General features: G+C 39.2%; 3 protein-coding genes across 6 annotated transcripts in view; 2 read left to right on the top strand and 1 right to left on the bottom strand.

Moving 5' to 3' along the window:
* SLC25A16 (solute carrier family 25 member 16) overlaps positions 1-14,857 on the top strand; it is a 30,222-nt gene extending 15,365 nt beyond the window's left edge. Inside the window, exons 5-10 of one of the 2 annotated variants that reach the window (XM_042459370.1) lie at positions 318-439; positions 1,215-1,281; positions 6,950-7,112; positions 10,023-10,091; positions 11,824-11,993; positions 13,926-14,857. In XM_042459370.1, the coding sequence (XP_042315304.1) occupies positions 318-439; positions 1,215-1,281; positions 6,950-7,112; positions 10,023-10,091; positions 11,824-11,980 (578 nt within the window). In that variant the 3' untranslated portion in view covers positions 11,981-11,993; positions 13,926-14,857. Of the gene's footprint in view, positions 1-317; positions 440-1,214; positions 1,282-6,949; positions 7,113-10,022; positions 10,092-11,823 lie in introns of both variants that reach the window. The other variant, XM_042459369.1, reaches the window with a different exon arrangement.
* TET1 (tet methylcytosine dioxygenase 1) overlaps positions 1-23,773 on the bottom strand; it is a 646,721-nt gene that overhangs the window by 138,604 nt on the left and 484,344 nt on the right. The gene's annotated exons all lie outside the window — the stretch shown is intronic.
* Positions 11,974-23,773, top strand: part of DNA2 (DNA replication helicase/nuclease 2) — a 32,952-nt gene continuing 21,152 nt past the window's right edge. Inside the window, exons 1-4 of one of the 3 annotated variants that reach the window (XM_042459342.1) lie at positions 11,974-11,993; positions 19,119-19,292; positions 19,690-19,873; positions 21,871-22,013. In XM_042459342.1, the coding sequence (XP_042315276.1) occupies positions 11,992-11,993; positions 19,119-19,292; positions 19,690-19,873; positions 21,871-22,013 (503 nt within the window). In that variant the 5' untranslated portion in view covers positions 11,974-11,991. Of the gene's footprint in view, positions 11,994-17,942; positions 18,116-19,118; positions 19,293-19,689; positions 19,874-21,870; positions 22,014-23,773 lie in introns of those variants that run through there. The other 2 variants (XM_042459341.1, XM_042459343.1) reach the window with 2 other exon arrangements.

The raw sequence follows: 23,773 nt of genomic DNA, 5'->3' as shown, positions 1-23,773 counted from the left end.
AATTATTATTATTATTATTATTATTATTATTATTATTATTATTTAAAAAAGAAATATCTCTGATTTTAAGAGAGCAGGCTTAATTCTGCACAAGAGTACCCATGAATGAACTAATCATACAAGTTCTGTAGAAGATTAACCATATCAGTATTCCCTCTGACTTCAGTGTGTCACTTCCATAATAGATTTTCAGACAATATATTTGTAAGCATGAAAATCCAAATCCTTTGAGTGCAAACTCCAGGTTGAATTTTAAAAACCGAAATTTTAAAAAAGGATTTAATGCCTTCAACTGACTTTTTTATTTCTTGTGGAAGGTATAACTGCAGTAATTTGTACATACCCTCTTGACATGGTGAGAGCACGTTTGGCATTCCAAGTAAAAGGGGAAGACAAGTACACTGGAATTATTCATGCATTCAAGACCATTTACACAAAGGTAATATGGTTTTTTTTACCATTTTGTTGTTTTGTGATACCTGCTTCTCTTAGTATTTTGACATCGTATTTAATACTTGTAAGTGGAAAGTAGTTTAGATTTTATGGAAGGACAAACAGAACAGCAGGCTCAGCAACTTGTCTAATTTTTTGAAGGTAAACAAATCAAGACATTTTAAAAGACCTTGAAGCAGCTCTTGTTTTCTATGAGTTTCCTACTCTGGTTTGCCATCTGTAATATCAGAGAACTGGAAGAATTACTGTATAACAAGAATTGGAAGAATCATCTTTCCTGGTGAAATGTTTAAGGCACATATTAGTCAGGATATAGTTAAAGTAGATTAAAACAGAAAAGGCATATTGCTGTCTTTGCTCAAGTGGCCTCATGATCGCAAGTGCAAATATATTTTTCTTTGGTTTCTGAAACAATTTGCTATGAGGACAGTGTTTTGCAAAAATTGTTAGCATAGCTTGAATATGAAAATATATTGTCTTTTAAAGCTGTTGTAATGGGGGTATGTGTAATACAGATGTTGTTTGCTACTCAGACCTTGTGATTATGTACAGATTAAACTGCCAGAGTTCCTTTTGCCTCTGAAATTTTGTCTCAGATCCTAGTATTTGCTGATGAAGACATATAATACATAGTTTGTGAGCAAAAGGGTTTATTTTAAAAAAGGTCCTTTCTTTTCAAAATAATTGTTGTAACATGTTGCACTCAAAGTCATTAAATACTTTTTTAAAAAATTCTTATTATCACTGACTTACTTCAAAAGGAAGGTGGCATGCAAGGATTTTATCGAGGGCTAACACCAACAGTAGTAGGAATGGCTCCATATGCAGGTGAGTTGAATTTGAATGTCACTGTTTCCCAGTCAGAATCTTGTTTAATTTTGGCTTCCAGTTCACTTTGCTTCCCATAAAGAGAAAAATTACATATTTCATTGCATCTAAGGTTTGCTCAGATAACAGGAAGGAAAGGAAGCTGCTAAAAAAACGATTGTTTTAGTCACCAGCTGGGGAGCTTGATGTATCTGTTATTTTACTGTCTTTCCCAATGTTTTTTCTTTGAATTTCTTTCAAAGCAGGTGGATATATATGTTGTGGCCATCTCAAAGGTATTCTGTTTCAGCTACTTCTTATCCTCTAGTTATCCTAAACTGTTTGACAAGCATAAAATATAATCTAGAAATGAAAAATAAGGCTGTAAATAACTGTTACAAAGTGCACAAAATGAACAAGAAAAATTAATTAAATTTATGGGGTAGCCTTATGGACACTTTTTATTTAAGTTTTTGGCACTTACTTTATGCATCCAGTATTTATATAAGCTCTCTTCTTCTTTTTTTTTTTTTTTACACTAATCTATCAGCACTTATGTTATGCAGCTCCAACAAGTTGTCTAGTTCCTACTGCCCTTGATCTTGGCTAAAGCTTAGGTTTTGAAAATATTCTTTCTCAATGTTTATTCCCCTCCCCCTTCTAAAGTGAGGGTACATGGTATTATAACAAAGTAAACTGAAAAGCTTGTCATGGTATTAACATCTTTAGCCTTGATCTTAGCTCTTCTCTTTAAAACACCAGTTTTTTAAAAAAATGTACATAAACTACAGAAATCCTTCAGTGTGGTATTACCCCATATAAAGTTTGCTTTCTTTTTAGATGGATTTTTTGTCTCTTACATGGAGAAATTCACTCTCCAAGTTCTGATTCTTAGGTTGCATCCACACTGCAGAAATAATCCAGTTTGACACCACTTTAACTGCTGTGGTTCAGTGCTGTGGAATTCTGGGATTGTAGTTTTGTGAGCTATTCAGTCTTCTCAGTCAGAGAGATCTGGTGCCACAACAAACTACAATTCCCATAATTCCATAGCTATGGCCTGATACAGACTGCCAAAATAAAGCTGCTTCAGGTCTCTTTGGAGGTATGCTGTTTAAATGATACATGGGTCCTAAGAGTCTGGAAGCTTCACCAAAGCTGCACTCCAGTGCTTAGGAATGGAGTGTGGCTTTGGCGCGACCTCTGGACTCTTAGGACTCATGCATCATTTAAATAGCATACCTCCAAAGAGACCCGAAGCAGCTTTATTTTGGCAGTCTGTAACAGGCCTATGACAAAGTAATGTCAGACTGGATTATTTCTGCAGTGTGTATTCAGCCTTAGAAGCAATACTGCTCAGTTTTCATTGACAGCATGCAGAAATGGGGAAACAGGTGCCACTCAGGATTTAATTTTAGATCAAATCACAGAGACCTGCCTGGATGAAGCTTGCGGGGAGAGTTAATATCTCTTAGCTTTGCCATCCAGGTTTTTCTGTACAGCGACAGGTGAGAACTGAGTGATGGGGAGGTGGAGTTGCAATGGTCTATTGTGATTCCATCTTCTTAACCATATTCCCTATGTAGGTATCGAGTCTATATACTTAAAGGCAGGTAGCCAGGACAGAATAGGGAATTTATTTTGTACCACCCATCCCATTGCTCAACAGTCCCCCTTCCTGAGCTATCTGGCATAGTTTCAGGATTGGCATTGGAGTCTTCTTGGTTATATTGCTAGAGGATTTCAACATCCATGCTGAGACTGCCTATCAGAAGTGGCTTGGGACTTCAAGGCTTCCATAACAACTGTGATTCTGTCCTAAGTGGCTGCCCCACTCATGCTACTGGCATGAATATTTTCTGTGCTGGGTGGTGTGATGGTGATCTTGGTCTAGAGGAACTTTCTGCAGTTCTGTTGTCATGGACAGATACTTACCTGGTTAGGTTACATGCTGGGACTCAGAACCTCTATAGGGGTTGAGGGGGGGCCGTTAGGATGGTCCATTCCAGGAGTCTCATTGAATATGGGCTAAAGCCTATTTGAAGGCCTACTCCATGACCTTCACATTTTTCTTTGCTGCCACCATTACATCTACCATCCAGCAACAGCCATCCAGCAGAGCTGTTTCAAGTAAGTAGTCAGAGGCTTATTACACACTGATCCTCAAGTAGAAAATGGACACCACTCGGCAGGCTGCTTTGAAGAATTTGCTCATCACTTTGTAGATAAAATCACCCAGATCTCCTCTGACTTAGAGACTGTAGTTGATACTGTTCCAATGGAAGTAACCTTAATTCCTGTTTAACCTGTGTTACTTGATGATTTTCAATTTGTGCAAGCTGAAGATGTGGACAGATGAGAGCCTTGCCCTTTCTGGCTCATTAAAGAGGCAAGAGGGGGGCTTACTGAGTAGGTGAAAGGGGTAGTCATTACCTCCTTGCAGCAAGGCAGATTTCACTGTGCCTAAAGAAGGCAGTTATTAGGCCTTTCTTGAAAAGACCATCCCTCAGTCCCTCTGTAATGGATAATTATTGGCAGAATTACTCAACACCTTCTTTGCTTCAGTCTTCTCAGAAAAGGCAAAGGGTGCTCAACTTGAGGAAAATGGAGCAGAGGACAGAATAGGGGAATTTAAGCACAGAATAAGTAAGGAGATAGTACAGGAATACCTGCTTAATCTAAATGAATATAAGTCTCCAGGACCAGATGAACTACATCCAAGAATATTAAAAGAACTGACTAATGTAATATTGGAACCATTGGCAATAATCTTTGAGAACTCCTGGAGAACAGGAGAAGTGCTAGCAGACTGGAGGAGGGCAAACGTCCCCATCTTCAAAAAGGGGGAAAAGGAGGATCCTAACAATTATCGTCCAGTTAATCTGACATCAACAGCAGGAAAGATTCTAGAGCAGATCATTAAACAGAGAGTGTGTGAACATCTAGAAGGAAATTCTATAATCACAAAAAGTCAACATGGGTTTCAGCGAAACAAGTCATGCCAGACAAATCTAATTTCTCTCTTTATAAAAAAAATAAAATTAGCAGCTTGCTAGATGAAGGGAATGCTGTGGATATAGTATATCTTGATTTCAGTAAGGCCTTTGACAGGGTTCCCCATGACATTCTTGCAAACAAGCTAATGAAATGTGGGCTAGACAAAGTAACTGTTATATGGATTTGTAATTGGTTGACTGGCCGAACCCAAAGGGTGCTCAACAATGGCTCCTTTTCATCTTGGAGAGAAGTGACCAGTGGGGTCCCACGGGGCTCTGTCCTGGGGCCAGTGCTATTCAACATCTTTATCAATGACTTGGATGACAGAATTGGGGGCTTACTTATCAGATTTGCAGATGACACCAAATTAGGAGGAATAGCTAATACCCCAGAGGACAGGATCAAAATTCAGAATGATCTTAATAGATTAGAAAGCTGGGCCAGAGCTAACAAAATGAATGTCAACATGGAGAAATGTAAGGTACTGCACTTAGGATGGAAAAATGAAATGCACAGATATAGGATGGGGCACACTTGGCTGAATGAGGCTACATGTGAAAGATATCTAGGAGTCCAAGTAGACCACAAATTGAACATGAGTCAACGGTGCGATGCGGCAGCTAAAAAGGCCAATGTGATTTTAGGCTGCATCAATAGAAGTATAGTGTCTAGATCAAGGGAAGTAATAGTGCCACTGTATTCTGCTCTGGTCAGGCCCCACCTGGAATATTGTGTCCAGTTCTGGGCACCACAATTCAAAAAGGACATTGAGAAACTGGAGCGTGTCCAGAGGAGGGTGACTAAAATGGTGAAAGGTCTGGAAACCTTGCCTTATGAGGAACAACTCAGGGAGCTGGGGATGTTTAGCCTGGAGAAAAGAAGATAAAGAGGTGATATGATAGCCCTGTTTAAATATTTGAAGGGATGTCATATCGAGGAGGGAGCTAGCTTGTTTTCTGCTGCTCCAGAGACTAGGACCCAGAGCAGTGAATGCAAGCTCCAGGAAAAGAGATTCCACCTCAATATTAGGAGGAACTTCCTGACAGTAAGGGCTGTTCGACAGTGAAACAAACTCCCTCGGAGTGTAGTGGAGTCTCCATCCTTGGATGACCATTTGTCGGTAATGCTTTGATTGAGAGATCCTGCATGGCAGAATGGGGTTGGACTGGATGGCTCTTGTGGTCTCTTCCAACTCTATGATTCTATGATAATCTACCATTTGTGGATAAGATATTGGAGCATGTGTTGACCTTCCAGCTCTAGTGGTTCCTGGATGAAATGGATTATCTAGCTCCATTTCAGTCTGGTTTCAGGCCTGGTTATCAAACAGAGACAAGTTTGGTTGTCTTGGTGGATGACGTGTACCAGAAATTTGATGGAGAAGTGTATCTCTGTTAGTTCTGCTGGAGCTCTCAGTGGTTTTGGATACCATCACCCGTTATATCCTTCTGAGCCACCTTGCTGGGACATGATGTGCAGTGGCTCTCTTCCTTCCTAGAAAGGTAAACCCAGAAGGTAGTGAGTGCTGTGGGACTCCTGTTTGACCCACTGGCCATTAACTTGTGGGGTCCCTGAGGGTTCTACTTTATCCTTCATGCTATCTAACTTATCCATGAAACTGCTGAGAAAGGTCAGACAATAATAATAATAATAATAATAATAATAATAATAATAATAATAATAATAGAAATTGTTTCTGGAATTATTTGTTAGGTTTCTGATTTTAACAGTATTTGAGTACAACACAAGTCACAAAGGCTATTACGCTTTGAAAGCTGAACATACACTCTAACCTTTCCATTTGAATTTCACAGGGAAAGATAATTATTGGGACAGAGAAAATAAATACAAAGACACACAGCAGCCATTTTAAAAAGAACATAGTAGTCCTTTTTAAAGAATTGTTCCCTGCCAGTTGAGGACATACAGCAATGTGCTAGGATTTAGCTACCCCAAGCCTTCAGAGCAAAGGTGGGCAAGGTGGGGCTGGCAGCTGGTTGCAGTGTCTCAGGGTCTTCCATTTTTTTTGCTCTAGCAGTTGTGGATGGCATTTTTGCCATGTTTTTAAAAGATTGCCCCAAAATGCCCTCTAGGGGACATGGTGGGCATTTGTACGACATTTTGGAGGCCTAGTTTAGACCCCAAAGAAGTCTTTTTTGAAATGGTAAGTGACATCCACTTACTGCAGTTAAAAAAGGAATGATGGGAAATGTCTCACATATCCCGAGAGGGCACTTGGAGTTAAAAAAATTGGATTTTTTATTTATTTTTTAAAAAAGCATTATTTATTTATTTATTTTTGTGGTGGCCAGGGCAGTGGGGCAATGCAGCCCTTCAAGCACTTCTGGTGGAATAGTGCAGTCCACTAGCCTTCCACAGTTGTCCAGCCCTGCTTGAGAGCAAAATATAGTACTTAATGCTTTGAAGTCAAGGGGAATCATTAGTCACAACCAACTTAATTTCTACTGATTTAATTGGAACTCCTTCATGTAGAACTAATATTGGATTTAACCCTTAAGTGTCACTGGCTTTTCTCCCCAGTGAGAGAGAACTCGGTAGCTCTCTGTTACACATGTGTGTAAAGGTACAATTATCTTTTGAATGGATTGTGATTGTAATGTCTATGTAGTTATAGTGTTTATATAGATGGTTAAGGTAATGTTTCTGTTAAAGTTAAATTTTTTCCTTTCAGGTTTCTCATTTTTTACCTTTGGTACCTTAAAGAGTGTGGGACTTGCCCAAGCGCCTGCCCTGCTTGGGAGGCCTTGCTTAGATAATCCCGATGTCTTAGTTTTGAAAACTCATGTAAATTTGCTGTGTGGTGGCATAGCTGGAGCAATAGCACAGACAATATCGTAAGTTATTTTAGTATTTTACTGCAATAAGCTAAAGTATTGTTAGGATAGTTTGTGCTAGGAACTTTAATTTCATTTTAGAAATCATAAAATCTAATGTGATCATAATCTTAGTCTTTAACCACAATTGGTCTGGGCACCACAATTCAGAAAGGACATTGAGAAACTGGAGCGTGTCCAAAGGAGGGCGACAAAAATGGTGAAGGGTCTGGAAACCATGCCCTATGAGGAACGACTTAGGGAGCTGGGGATGTTTAGCCTGGAGAAAAGAAGGTTAAGAGGTGATATGATAGCCCTGTTTAAATATTTGAAAGGATGTCATATTGAAGAGGGAGCAAGCTTGTTTTCTGCTGCTCCAGAGAACAGGACCCGGAACAATGGATGCAAGCTGCAGGAAAAGAGATTCCACCTGAACATTAGGAGGAACTTCCTGACAATGAGGGCTGTTCGACAGTGGAATGCACTCCCTCGGAGGGTGATAGATTCTCCTTTAAACAGAGGCTGGATGGCCATCTGTCAGGGATGCTTTGATTTGGATTTGGATTTCCTGCATGGCAGGGGGTTGGACTGGATGGCCCTAGTGGTCTCTTCCAACTCTACGATTCTATGATTCTATGATTCTAACCACATCCTTGTGGGCTATGAAGGAAGACCATAAGAACTAGGTATATATCCACAAGATACAGGGGAGAAAAGAATTTAATACCTATAATGAAAAGACTGTATTATTTTATGATTCTGTTTACCATATATAAGAATTCTATAGAGGAATTAGAAAGGTTATAGCTCTGGGCTGTACATTTATATATTGTCCACTGTGAATAGTTTCTCTGAAATCAGTGGAAATTATATTTAAATTAAGTTTGCCAGTTTAAATTAAGCTTGTAATGGAATAAAACTACGCTCTTGTTTCAAATGTAAGGTGGAAACAGTGCAACAGATGAGGGCTGAGCTGTATTTGTTAAGCCCATTGTCAGAGAAGATTAATGAATAATCAGAGAACACCATAGGCTACCACTCTGCTGAATTCAAGCAACTGGTTAGATGGGAGACCACTGGGAATCCTATTAAAGTTGAAGGATTTTAAATTTAAAACAACTATTAATGTGCTAGACATCAGTTATATTACTTCTTAAAAAAGGATATTCAAAATTACTTTAGAAGTGATAAAATAAAAGCTGTTATTGGGTTTACATTCATATACCCTCATGTTTAAGAGTAAGTACATTGAAGTTAGCGATACTTACTTCTGAGGATTGTTTTATACATTATCATTTTGTCTCACACAACTTGTGCCCTCAGTTCTAGCCTTTTTTCTTTCTTTCTTTCTTTTTGCTGATTGTTTTGTTTTCATATATAAACTATTCAATTGTGTGATTGGGAGATGTTTTACTTTTTGTTTCTTTTTGGATCCTTTAAAACTGGGCCAAGGAATGTGCAGCCTTCTAAATGGTGATAAACTACTAGTCCCATCATCCATCACCATTGACCCTGTTGGCCGAGGCTCATAGGAACTGGAGTCTAGTAACATTTGAAGAGACATAGGCTTTTCAGTTCTGCTTTAAAATATCTGAAGACTGGAAAAGACTACTTAAAAAGGGCAGATTGAGGCAGCCCCGGAGCTAGTTGCTCTGGAGCCATGGCAGACACATGCCATGGTGCCAGTCTGCCCTGATGCCAGCCCTCTGCTTCTGTTTGGGCCAATAAAGAGCCACTTTTGGTAGCCCCAGCACAGCCCCAGAATGGCTTCTGGGAGCTCCGGGGGCAGCTTGGAGGTGTGTGGTGTCTAAACGGCATGCCCCCAAGCTGTGTGGAAGCCAGCTTTTCAAGCTGGTCTGTTCCAGCCCTGAGCTGTAGAAAACAATATTTAGCATTTTCAGGATCTATAGTCATTAATGAGAAAATAACTTTTAAAACTGTCAGTGAAATGAAAGCATTTACATGCTGACTGGGTTGATTTTGTCTGTTTTTATTTATTTAGCCAATACACCCCTGGTATGGTGTCTTATATCTTTCACACAGACAAACACAGACACAGATGTTTTTCAACTACAGATTTTTAATGGCCTGGATCTTATTGTTTGTGCTACCTGGAGCAGTCAACAGTTGATTCTGTGGTTTTACAGTAGTTGATACTAACTAGATTCATAGAATCATACAGTTTGAAAAGGACCACAAGGGTCATCCCTCTGCCTTGCAGAAATATACAACTAAAGCATACCTGAAAAATGCTTATTCAACCTCTGTTTAAAGACCTCCAGAGATAGAACATCCACCACTCTTCAGTGCAATCTATTCTACTGTCATACAGCTATTGCTGTAAAAAAACATTCTTCCTAATGCTTATATGGAATCTCTTTACTTGTAGTTTAAATCCATTGCTTTGTGTTCTAGTCTCTGGAGCAGCAGAAAACAAGCTCACAGCATCTTATACCTGACATTCCTTCAGATATTTAAGATTCAGTGGATCTACTGTAGTAGGGAATCATCAGTGGGATTCAGACCACTAGGTCTTACCATATACAGTTCCTGGTTAATCTCTGTATTGGAGGAGACATATTCTGAAAAACATTTAAGTATTGTATTACTGATACTTGAAGGTGTTTTTTGCTTTCCTTATAAAAGAACTCTACATTAATAAAGTTCATGGCTTTGTAGTGAAACACATGTTCTTCATTTAAAAAGGTGCAGGCTTAATGCTCAGAATCTCCTGTTTTGGAAATTAAAACATTGCCTAGTGGGTAGGGAAAGACCTTTACCTGATTTCTTATGGTGCTGTTGCCACCCAGTGTAAAGCAGCTTCATATGTACCACATATTTCTTAGCTAATCTCTATTTCATAATACAAATGCTTGCAATGCTGTGCTGAGGGGGGAAAACCCAACAACTCTCTTTCCCCTCTCTCCTCAGATATCCTCTTGATGTAACACGAAGACGAATGCAGTTAGGAGCAATACTTCCAGATTCTGAGAAGTGCCTGTAAGTTTAATTTTTCATACTAAATCCTAAACTGGAATCCAACCTAATTTTCCTCTTTAATTCTGTACCTTTAGCTTCTTCCTCCTGTTATTTAGTCAAAGAATCACATATTGATTACAAAATTATGTTGCTTATACTGATGAATACCATATAAGCAACCTTCTATAGCCATAGGTTGAATATATGTGGGGAGAGAGTATCTGAGTCGGATGATGTACAAGTAACGTTTCTGTCTCTTAATTATCCTCCTAAGTTTTTAGCTTCTTTCCAGAATCTCAATACAGGATGCAACCTGCACATGAAAACGTAGCATGGCATGGAGGAGAGCACTATAGTCTTGTCTTTTCTCTGATATGTCAACTTGTGTTTCCATGCAACTGGAAGATTATGATGGAGTACAGCATGGTTGGATCCTGATGGCCCTGCCATCTCCACTCCCAGTACTCTTCACTGAATAATTGGAGTCTCTGTCTGTTTTGCCAATGCTACTGGATTCCCTGGTACTACTGCTTGCTGACACTGTCCAAACTTGGTTTAAGCAGCAGACAAGGGTTCTTTGAGATGGGAAGGAACCAAAATGTGAAATAGAACAGAATGACAGCATGGCTCCCTCCTTCCCATCTGATACTGCTCTCACCCACTAGATAAACACGTTGGAAGGTGGTGGAAATGGAGGGAAATGGAGTGGATTGGCATAGGCAGTACCATGCTAAGGATCCCTACAAGTGGATAAGGTTCAGCAAATCCTTATCCATCTCATATACTATTATTAAAAAATTGGCCAAGGACATAAACCCTCTCTCCCCCATGTAATTTCTCGTGGATTTAAGAAGCAGTGCACCATGGATTAAAGAGATGGGGCCACCTTAAATGACTAACTTCAGTATGTATGTAAGGATTACACAATATGAGGCAACAGATATAAGCAGCATTCCTTTTTGGTGAATGCTGTTCACTTCATTGGGTGTTACACAAAAGGCTGCCTGGTGGATTATATTCCACGTTAATGGGAAACATTTTAATCAAAAGTACTAAATATCTAGGCTTTACCAGTTTTTCTCTCTTCTAAGTGGTTTATATCAAAAAGGAATACATAGGCCTAAATTAAGTTGAAATCTTAACAAAAGTGGATCCATTGAATCAATGACAACTGCAGATCAAAACATATATAAGTTCCATTGATATAGTGGCTCCAGTCTAATTGAAACTAAATTCTCATTGTAAAGTTTTAAAAATGTTTTTATCTTGTCAGCTGCCTTAGGTCCCTTTCTGGGAGAAAGGTGGCATAAAAATGAAATGAATGAATGATGAACTAATAATCTGATTCAGAACACACAAATTGACAAAATTTTGGAAACTCATGAACAGCTCTCTAGCATCTCCTGTATATGTGATATGTGTCCAGTTTCCTGAATGCCATATACAGAAAAAAATAATGTACTAGTGCTTCTAGATGAAGCTGTTATCATAAATTACTTTACCTCATTCATGAAAATATTATGAGGGGAGAGAGGCATCTCCCACTTGTAATGCCCCATATTTACCCACTGCTTTCTTTCCTTTTTTCCCTCCAGTAGACATTAAAAATGGAATTGTTTCTGACAGCATCTTTTATGGCAACACATGTATAAGAAACTAAAATATTAGCTTCCCACTTTTTATGAAGTTCTTAAAAACAAATGTTTACAAAAGCTTCCAATGTAATTGTATTAACACTTTGTTCTCTTTCTAGTACAATGATACAGACACTGAAGTATGTTTATGGAAACCATGGAATACGAAGAGGATTATATAGAGGATTATCTCTGAATTACATTCGGTGTGTTCCTTCACAGGCTGTTGCCTTCACCACTTATGAACTTATGAAACAGTTTTTGCACCTCAATTAAAGACTCTAAAAATGTAATTGAAAAATACTTCATTTGTTTTCATATTGTATTTAACAGTAATTTTCAATTTCATATTATTACTGAGGAATTATTAGTATGTATAGCATTTTCTTTAGTAAAAATATGATGTGTAAATTGGATATTGCTCAGTAAGGTTGGATAAATTAGTTGTTATGCATACAATGTCTAAAGAGCTTTGATGGAACTATAAATTGAGTAAACTTGTTACAGCTGGTTGCAAGAAGGAAAATATTTTATAGTTGTTGCAAACTTGCATTTTTGTATCCTATTTTTAAGTATTTCCTTGTTTTTTTAAAAAATGGATTTAAGTATATGCTTTTCAAAAAGTTGCTTAAATACCATAACTAAAATGTAATAGAGTTTATTTGCAGATGCACATGGCAAATCTTTCCACTGGGCTTCATTATTACACAAAATGAGTTTAGGGTGAAAGTATCATTCTCTCCTGCACAAACTACTTACTTCAGAGTCCATTTCTGAAATACCATTTTTAGGTTAATGTTTAATTTTTATTTTCATTTTCTAATAAGTAGAATGTAGAGTGTAATGCTTTATTTTTGATACAGACTTCCTTGGCTGGGATACAAAATGGTGCATGCTCAATGGAATACTTGACTTCCCCCTCCTTTGAATAACTGATTCTTCATACCTAATTGGTTTTGAAATTCCCTTATGTCTTGGAATAGTTGTAGTGCAGGAGAGCCTATGTTAGGTTTTTTGATAATGAGAGAGAAATTTGGTCCTTTTGCGTAACCTACTCTAGCTCCTTTTAGCTCCATAGGATGGAGGAGGAGAAAATGCATGGTAGCCATATGGAGTTAATTAAAACAAACAAACCATACATTATAGATCCCTTACATCAGTGGCGTCCTTAGGTGACACCTGGTTGGGCCTTCCTCCTGCTTCGGGATGAACGTGCCCTTCCTGACTGCCATGGCAGAGGAGAAGAGGCAAGCTTGCCCTTTTAGCCACTGCTGCCTTCTCCCTCCCTACCCAGCTGATACCAGGTATGGAGAGGGCACTGTCTTACATCGTTTCCCGTTTGTCCCTACATTTAAAAAACATTGCCATGAAGCATGGAGAACTGCTTTTCAGGTTAAGTGAAAAGCCTCCTTGCGACTCAGAGAGGTAATATCATTACGCTTGGACACTGGACACTGTGCAATCCTATATATGCTTTCAGAGGTAAAACTCCCTGAGCATAGATTATAGCCTAAAGTAACTAACCCACTGTATTTTTGTGTGATTAATGCATTAGGAAAGTATTTTGAAAAACAATGATCCTTAAGTTGTGGTTTGGGTTTTCTTGTAAGTGTCAGTTGAATTTCTAAAGTGATAGAAAGCACGAACAAACAAATAACCAGTATTGGTCCAATGTCAGAAGATATTATACCTTCTTATACTGTGTGCATGCATCATACTACTGAAAGCTGAGGTAATTCTACAATGTATAGTATCAATACATACAAACATATACATGTGTTAGTAAACTGGGTTGTGTCTTTGCCTGAATTTCATTTTGGTTAGGTAGAGATTACATCTAATACAAAACTGCATGTGGACCAGGATGCATACTCTTCTGCGAGGAGAAAGAAAAGCTTTTTCTTTTAAAAGGAAAGGACAATGCCAAAGCACCAGTATTTTGAAGCAGCTTTAAATGCAGGGATCACTATTATCCTCTTATTTGCAGCCTTAACTGTTTTCAATAGCTGTGTTTCCTATGCAGCCCTCACAGAACACAGCTTCATAATTTTTGTATGCCTTCTGCTGCAACTTTTCTAGTACCTGTAGTTGGATACAAATGGACTGAGAGGCGATATGATCACACTCTTTAAATACCTCAGTGGCTGCCACAAAGAAGAGGTGCTTGCTTTATGTTGCCTCAGAGAACAGAACTAGGTCTAATGGTTTGAATCTTCCACAGGATAGTAGATTTTGATTGAACTTTAGAAGGAACTTCTTGACTGTGAGAGTGGTTCAGCAATGGAACCAATTGCTTAGAGAGGTGGCGAGGTCTCTTCTCTGGATGTCTTCAAAAAGAGGCTGGACAGTTACCTGCTGAGAATGCTCTTGGTGGAGATCCTGCATTGAGTATTGGACCTGATAGTCCATAGGACCCCTTCCAACTCTACGATCCTTCTATCTCTCTTTTTAAAAATAAAAATAAAGCTATCCCAGCTGTGTGAGCTTCACCTCTTCAGCCAGATTCTGTCTGTATTACATGATGATATTCCAATTACAGTGTTGATGACAACATGGGTGCCTCCCCACCTGATCTGTCCTTTGAGAAACTTATCCTACCCATGTTGTTTGAAATGATACCCTTGCACACTTTGGCTAGCTTAGCATTGATGGGCCTAGATAGAACAAAACCTCTTTCATCCCTCGAGTGTACCTTCCTGTTGTATGTAGCAAGTTGTTCATTTCATAGAGTCTACACTGGTAAATTTCTGATTTTACTGAACTTGGGTTGTAAAAATACTTCTCATAATCTTACAGTAAAGTGATGTAATTTATTAATTGTAAATATTGTATATAGATGAAAAAACTGGTAACAGTTATGCTACCCAAAGTAGCTGCTGTAAAATGGCAATTGCTTCTGATCTGCTGTTGGGGCATAGAATCTCAACCCTGTGGTCTGACTTTTTATTTTATTAAAATAAAATGTACGTGTCTTTATGATCTGAGATAATTACTGGCAGAGAGATGTATGTACCTGTTTTATTTTTTAAATATGTTAAATAATGTTGTGACGAAGCTTATCAGCCACTAGAACTGCATGTTTGGAATTCACTTTCCTTTCATTATTGGTTTTAAGGTTGTTGATGAAATGATAATAAAATGACTGCAATTCTACTTTGCTTTGTAGACTTTTTAAAGTTAGTGTGGTTTTTAAACATCCTGAATAAACCAAAAAAATGTGACTGCAACATGGAAAAGTAGTATTGTGTAAAAGACACACAAGCCTGTCATTTTATACACAGAAATCCCCTTTCAACTCAATGAGACTTAATTCTGAGGAGATATGTAGTGGATTGCACTGTACATCTTTCTGATTTAGAGCCAATTTACTTTCAAGAATCTATCCTTAGAATTGCACTTGTGTTTTATTTAGCATTGCTTACTTATTGTGGCCTACTAATTTTGAGATACTTTGTAAGTAATACTGATTCTTGTATTCTACCCTTGTCTTTAAAATGTGCAATTCTTTGCAGTGTCTTCAGTCAAGCTACTGGCATATAACCCATACTACTTGTGTTGTTTAATAAATTTATAAACAAACCTTTAAAGGTTGCTTTTAAAACAAAACATACTGCAATTAATTTTTAAAGGTACTTAGCTTATATTATTGCAAGCAATTTCCCCCCCTCAGGATAGCCTTCACCTGTTAATAATACAGGTTGAATGTCCTTATCCAAAAAGATTGGGACCAGAGGTGTTTGGGATTTCAGACTCTTTTCTAAACTGTTTACAATCAACTTGTACCAACTCACCACTGTTAAGATTCGCCACACTTTGCTCTGCTTTGGGTGCATTGCATCCTGTTTGCTGTATGCCTTCAAGTCATTTCTGACATATGGCAACCCTAAGACTAACCTATCACAGGGTTTTCCTGGCAAGTTTCTTCAGAGGGGGTTTGCCATTGCCATCCTTTTAGGTGAAGAGAGTGTGACTTGCACAAGTTCACCCAGTGGTGGTCCATGGCCAAGCAGGGTTTTGAACACTTTGACTTGTCAAATGTCATGCAGTGGGTTTTTATGACAACAGTGAGTTGTACCCTGATCTCCAGAGGTGTAGTCTAACACTCATCATGTTGGCTCTGGTCATTGTATTATTGTTGTTAACTGTCCTTATGCCATCCCTGACTCATGGTGACCCTAGAAAGGGACCCAAATTGGCTCACCAACAAAAACACATTAAAAACTTATGACAAACATTTCTTAGATTTTTCATCTCTGTAATGGACAGAAGAAACCGGACACCTTTTTTGATGATTGGTCAGTGTTTATTGATTACATCTACACCAACTCATTTGCTATCGGACCTCCTACTCTACTCATCAAGCTCTTCTTTAGAAAGATACTTTGATCTTAACTTTGGAGTTTATCACATGGGAGGAATTTCTCTTAATTTCGAATGAAAAGAAAGTGGGGCCAGAACACATTCATGTGAATACGCTAGTTCAGTGAATTTACGTGAATTCAAATTGCGTTCAAACTGACTTCCCACTGCCCGAAAATAGCTTGCCATTGCCTGAAATTGTGTGTGATCACCTCTCACGCAATAACGTGAAACCCCATGATTGCATTTGGACTGACTTCCCATTGCCCAAAATTGCATGTGGTAGTCTATCACGCAATAATGTTAAACCCCATGATTGTGTTCGGATTGCCATTGGATTATACGTCCAGTTTCCCTTGTCTGATAATGTCCTTCATCAACTAGTGAATCTCAGTGATGTCTTTAGGACTTTGTTACTGATATTACCCCACAAAAGATAGCTATTATGCAAGTTTACATATAGACCTTGAATGCTATCTGTTATTTTTGTATTGTTGGTTGTTACAAAAAAAACTTATTACAAACATTAAAACTACAAAAAGCCATTCCCATCCCCTGAGGCTGAGAGAGTGTGACTTGCCCAAGGTCACCCAGTGGGTTTCCACGGCCCAGCTGGGAGACAGATTTTATGGGTGACAGAAATTACATCTCCTTGATCCTGTGGGACCTTCCTGGGGAGCATTTGGGGCCTATTGTAATCTTGGGGCCCATTCATCCTACAGGATTACACACACACACACACACACGTTGTTGTGTGCCTTCAAGTCATTTTGGGCCCATTCATCCTACAGAACTGTATGGGTGTGTGTGTGTGTGTGTGTGTATCTATCTATCTATCTATATATGTATAGAGAGAGAGAGATACATTTATATGTTGTGTGCCTTCAAGTCACTTTGGGTCCATTCATCCTACAGAACTCTGTGTGTGTGTGTGTGTGTGTGTGTATATATATATATATATATATATAGAGAGAGAGAGAGAGAGAGATACATTTATATGTTGTTGTGTGCCTTCAAGTCACTTTGGGTCCATTCATCCTACAGAACTGTGGTGTTGTTTGTGTGTGTGTATGTTATATATATATATATATATATATAGAGAGCGAGAGAGAGAGAGGATACATTTATATGTTGTTGTGTGCCTTCAAGTCACTTTGGGTCCATTCATCCTACAGAAAATTGTGTGTGTGTGTGTGTATGTGTGTATATATATATATATATATATATAGAGAGAGAGAGAGAGATACATTTACTGTATATGTTGTTGTGTGCCTTCAAGTCACTTTGGGTCCATTCATCCTACTGTATACATAAATACAGAACTGTATACACACATTGCTGTTGTGTGCCTTCTAAGTCATTCCTGCCTTATGGCGACCCTAAGGTGCTTTTGTGATGGTGTTTTTTTCTTGGCACGTTTCGTCAATGCCTTGCCGAGGCTGAGAGAGTGTGACTTCTTGCCCAAGGTCACCCCCAGAGTGAGTCTCATATAGACCCACATTCCAAGCAGGAAAGGACACCACGCTGCTGGCTCTTTATTAGACAAATAAACTTTATAAGACATATAAAGTGCTAGTTTTCTGAGGCGCCACAAAAACCAGGGATCCTAAGCCCCGCCCCTTCCATTTTTCAAGGCCCAACTGCCACATTCCCCTGCTCCCTCTGGCTCGCGCCTGGGAGGGACTTCTAATAGGCGCGCGCTCCACTTCCAAAAGGCGGATCTATTGGGATGGGAAGCTAAGAAGAGGCCCCTCAGTGCGCACGCGCGCGCGCGCAGACAACAACAACAGCAGCAGCAGCAGCAAGAGCGCGAGGCGGCGGGCTCTCGTCATCTCATAGGCCAGCGTGGGTTTGGCGCCTGCGCAGTAGGCCCCGCCGTTAGTGGTGTTGAGAGGCTGGAGCTCTCCTCCTCCTCCTCCTCCCTTCATTCATTCCTGGCGGGTCTTTTGGAATGGCGGCGGCGCAGCTTCAGGAGGAGAAGGAGAGGGAAGAGCTGGAGGAACTGATGGGAAGGAGCTTCTTGGAGGAGGAGGAGGAGGAAGAGGCAGCCAGGTGGCTCTTTCAAGGGGAGGGAATGAATCAGGGGCAGGGCTTTTCCCTCCCTTTTAATGCCTCTCTCTTTGGTCGCCCCCCTTTCAGGGGGCTTCTCTCAGCTTATAAGCATTGTCATTCATGTGTGTGTTTATGTATGTATGTATGTATGTATGTATGTGTATGTATGTATATATATCTATATATATGCATTATGACATGATATATATACTGTATATATATATAGTATAGTATAGTATATATACACTATACACACATGAGCATACTCATATATATGTATATATATATATATATATACACACACAAGCATTCCCATATTATATATATATATATATATATATATATATATAGTATGTGTACATCTCTATATAAGCATTCTCATATATATGCATTATCATATATGTACAATACACACACACAAGTATTCTCATATATATAATATATATGTATTGTATGTGTCTGCATCTCTATATAAGCATTCTCATATATATATATATATATATAGACACATACACACATATGAGCATTCTCATATATATACAGTAGTGCAGGATTCTACTTTAATTGTGAAGGCGGCATCCTGTGGAAACCTGGGGCTTGCATTTTAAAGAGGGACATGTAGAGTTCTTAGAGAGTTCTAGTGTTCGGATAAACTGCAGATCCCAGGAGTCCATAAGATCTTGCCATGGCAGTTGAGGTGGAATCAGTACTATACTTGTGCGGAGTTAAAGGAAGGGCCCAAGAGATGCTTCCCGATTCCTCATTGGGTCTTGGGCCATTTAATGTCTCTCTTACAATATTGTTATCAGGGCAAAATTGTAGAGATGAGGAAAGACTGGCCATGAATGCAGAAACAGATCAAGGGAGGAAATGTAATGTTAACCTTGGTTTTGTCTGTTTTACATACTGTGGAATTCATGGACTTATCCACAACATTCAAACCTTTTTTGTTATAGACTGTGTGGTTTAATAACTGTTGTATCTCCCATATATCTAATTTTAGGTTTCCTGGGAGAACAATTGGCTTCTCTGACACCATTCTCAGCAAAGGTTTGAACAACAGATACTGTGTTTTAAAAGTCCAGGAAAATGGCGATGCTGAGAAGCGACTCACAATTACAGCTTCTTCTCTGATTGATAACTTGGATACAGAGCTATGTATCCTGAGGAATGACTGGTAAATGCTGTTTACGTGTAACTGATGCTTTGTATGGTGGGGTTTATGTGCTTTAAGATATTACTGTGTAGTTTGTAATTGTGTCAAAAAGTTGAACAACTCATTCTTTACAAAAATGCTTCCTCCCAAGAATTTTAAGTAGAGGGCATGAAGGCTTTGAATGGAAACCTAATATGTAAATATGTGGGCCATGTATCATCTTTTGTTCCTCCTCCCGCCCAGTTCTTCATAAAAGATACCCATGTACCCTTTTTTTTAAATTTCCTGGTATTTTCCAGTTCTCTGTAAAATTCGGGGGCAATTTTCTACACCTGGGACACTTTGAATACACAGACTACAAAAATGGCAATACTAGTCAGCCTGAGCCTTGTCATTTTGCCTATCTGTTTTGTTTTAGGATTTCTGTTCCAGTACAACCAGGAGATATCATTCATCTAGAAGGAGAGTGTAGTTCTGGCATCTGGATAATAGATGCAGAGTCAGGATACTTAATTCTATATCCAGATATACTTCTTTCTGGTACTACTGTATCTAATAGCATTCGATGTATGAGGAGAGCTATACTGAGTGAAAAGTTCAGGGTAAGTGGGAGAAAATATTCAGCACAACCTGATGTATAGGTTCTTAGAATTAAGGGCCTATTCAGATGTTACCTGAAACACAACCTAGTTTACACAAAAGGCTTTGTTAAGCTCATTGAGCAGAACCTATCTCAAAGTGGTTTGTATAGCACTTAGTATTACAGTTGTTTCATATATGATCGATACTGTTACAGCAGTAGACCCTGAAATCTTCAGCTATGTTCCTCATAATGATTGGCAATTAGATAATGAAGGCAAGGATTGGTTTAATCACCTTCATCTGCCAAAAAAGATTAAGGCTGCGTCTGCATTGCAGAATTAATGCAGTTTATACCGCCATGGTTCAGTGCTGAGATTTCTGTATCTGTGATATATTTAGCCTTCTCTGTCAGAGAGACAGTGCTGGTGCCCCAACAAATTACAAATCCCAAGATTCCATGGGATGGAGCCATGACAGTTAAAGTGGCATCAAACTGCATTAATTCTGCAGTGTGGCAGCAGCCTGAGAGACTTCTTGTTAGTGGCAGTGATGTGTCATAGCTTTCCAGTGCTGAGATATGAATACTGAAATCTTCATACAATATGGGTCTTACAGAGTATCATCTTCAAAAATCTTCAGTTAGTTCTCTATGTAGGATCTAATTTTTTTGATATGGATGTGTCATCAAGAGCATGTTACTATATTCCTCAGTATCCTTATTAGCTTCTTACTACAGTTTTGATCTGACATACATATTAAAGCATTAGATATTCTGAGATATGTTCAGAATTCACTATAATGATCATTGAGAGACCTTTTAACATTGCCCTTGGGAAATGTATGAAGACATGCAAGACATGCTTTTGGTGGCTCCTTCCTTCTATAGTCAAAGCTACTGTTTTCTGGAATTGGTTCAGTATTATTTTACATAGTTATGCATTTGGCTGGTAGTAAGTACATTGTTATCTGTGAAAAAAGAGATGTCATGGTGTGTTAATCTGTATGGGCCCAGAGTGGCTTGTTAGAATAACAGACAAACATTGAGGAGCATATCTTCACAAATAATACACTGCTCAGTACAGTGCACCTGCGTTATACGTGGGCGTGCTATATGTAGATTTAAGCATACGTGGTAAAGCCGCACGGGGTGCAAAGAGCAGTGCGTCCTATTCAGATGAATGGGCCGCACATGCCCATGGCGCGTGCACGCTGCCACGCCACCACACACACGAGCCCCATTCACTTGAATGAGGCTCAACCATAGGCAGAATTCGCCTTACGCAGGGGGGGGGTCTGAATGGATCCCCCACGTAAGGCGAGGTTCCACTGTACTTGTAATTTAAAAACAGTGAGAATAATGGTGGGATTGTTGTGTTCATGGCCTGGTACAGACGTGCCCTGAACGATGCCCTCGTCACGTGGTAGGGTTGCCTTGGGGCGGAGTGCTCACACGCTCCGCAACCCTAGCACGTGACTAGGACATGATTGCTGTGCGACGCCATATAGATGGCATGCGTAGCGTTGACGTTGCTGTTGTGCTGTGTCCAAATGGAGCAGTGCAGCAATTATGTGTTTGCGCCGCCGCAGGCTGCTTACAGCAGTGCAAAAGAAGTCGCTTTTTAGCCCTCCTTTTTTGCTGCATAGCAGCACAACACAATTTGGTTGTCGCAGCGCTGCTATGCAGCAATGAAAGGCCGCCCCAACCCGCCCTTTTGGGCCCATCTGTACCAGGCCTGCATTTCCCTTTCTAAACTTACTTAACGTTACGTAATATAACTTACGTTATGGTATAATAATACTTAATATCTCTTGCTTCTTTAAAACGGAGGTTTGTGTACTGTGTCCAAAGGACTTATTACCTAATAAGTGTGTGTTTGGGACTGCAGACAAATTATTGGTTGCAGAGAAGTGAGAATAAACCAATCCTACTGTATAAACCTGATGTCTTGATGATTTGTTATGCACGAACACTTATTAATATGTTTTTGGCCTTTGGGACGATTATTTTGTTTTACAGAGATGTGAATCTGGCTCACGTCCAATGTTGATAGGTACCCTTCTGCATGAAATTTTCCAAAAAGCAGGAACAAATTTTACCCAAGAGAAACTTCAAGAAATTGCCTTCTCAGTTGTTCAGGGACCAAAGTATCTAAAAGAGCTGTAAGTGCTAGCTATAACTGGATTAAGCAGTATATAGTTCTGTCAACTGTTTATTTTATTTTATTTTTAAATACCTGCACTGTATAGATTACAGCAAAGCCTTTCATTATATCAATAATCAATAACTATGGATAGTACTAAAATAAATGGGTGTTCAACAACATTTGATTGTTCTGATGCATAACCTATACCAGTGTTCTCAAACTTTGGTCCCCCAGATGTTTTAGACTTCAGTTCCCAGAATTCCTGACGATTGGCCAAGGTGACTAGGTCGTCTGGAATTTGAAGTCTAAAACACCTGGAGGACCAAAGTTTGGGAATCACTGACCTATACTGTGGAGAAGACAGAATATGGAGAAGAGAATAGTTCCCAATTGGCAAGAAAGTTAGACAAAGCTGCATTTTATCACCTTGCCATTTAATTTGTCACAGAAAGTAGGATTAAACTCAGAGGAAGGAGGCATGAAAATTTGGGGAAGAGTCATTAACAATTTAAGATATGCAAAGGACACTATATTAACAGAAAATAGCAAATAACTGGGATGACTCCTGTTAAACATTAATAATAATAATAATAAATGCTTTATTTGTATACCGCCCTTCTTCCAATCAGGGTGGTGCACAGCATAGTAACGTATACAATGTACAATATACAAAGACAGTAAAACAGATTAAAATATACTGTACCTTAAAAACAAATACTAGCCAGCTCAATGTTGGCTATCGGGGGGGGGGGGGGGGGGCTAACTAGGACCCGTATCGGGGAACGCTCGCTTAAACAGGAGGGTTTTTAAATCCTTCCTGAACTGGGCTAGGGAGGTAGCCTAGCGGAGGTCTATGGGCAGCGTATTCCAGAGGGTCGGGGCCGAGATAGTAAATATCCTCCTTGCAGTGGAGGCTAGTCTTGCCCCAGGTACCCTCAGTAGCTGCTGCCCAGATGTTCTGAGTGTGCATTAAGTGAGAAGGTGTTAAAGAGTTATTATAGTTTAATGTTAAGAAGACTAAAGTAATGACCATATGATTTATATAATTTAAAAGTGAGAGATGTGGATATGAAGACAGAAAAAAAAATTGTATACCTTGGCTCAGTCATCATAAATCAAAATGGACACTAGTCAGGAAATCAGAAGAAAACTAGGAATTGGAAGGGCAGCTTTAAAGGAACTGGATAAGTAAGTGCAAAGGTATATAGCAAAGTCAGAAACATCCATACCAGCGATTCCCAGACTTTGGTGCTTCAGGTGTTTTGTACTTCAGTGCCCAGAAGCCCTGGCCAGCACAGTAGTCAGGAAGTCCAAAACATCTGGTGGACCAAAGTTTTGGAACCACTAATCCATACCATAGTAGTTCTAGTATGGTTGTGAAAGCTGACAATGAAGAAAATTGAGGTGAAGAATATGAACTCATTTGAAATGTACTAGAGGAGAGTTCTATAGTTACCATGGTCTGCCTAAAAGACAAATAAATGAATCAGAGCAAATTAAATCTGAACTCTCCCTAAAATCCAAAATAACTAAACTGAGGCTGTCATACTTTATGCTGTGACATGACTTGTTGGAAAAGGTAATAATGGCCTGTTACAGACAGCCAAAATAAAGCTGCTTCGAGTCACAGTGGAGGTATGGTGTTTCAATTATGCATGCGTCCTAAGAGTCCGGAAGCCACACCAAAGCCATGCTCCAGTCCTTAGGGCTGGAATGTGGCTTTGGTGCGACTTCTGGACTCAGGATGCATGCATCATTGAAACACCATACCTCCAC

This window comes from Sceloporus undulatus, chromosome 3 (genome assembly GCF_019175285.1).
Source record: "Sceloporus undulatus isolate JIND9_A2432 ecotype Alabama chromosome 3, SceUnd_v1.1, whole genome shotgun sequence".
Classification (NCBI taxonomy): domain Eukaryota; kingdom Metazoa; phylum Chordata; class Lepidosauria; order Squamata; family Phrynosomatidae; genus Sceloporus; species Sceloporus undulatus.
Note: the sequence above shows the minus strand (reverse complement) of the source record. Positions and strands in the feature narration are given on the sequence as shown.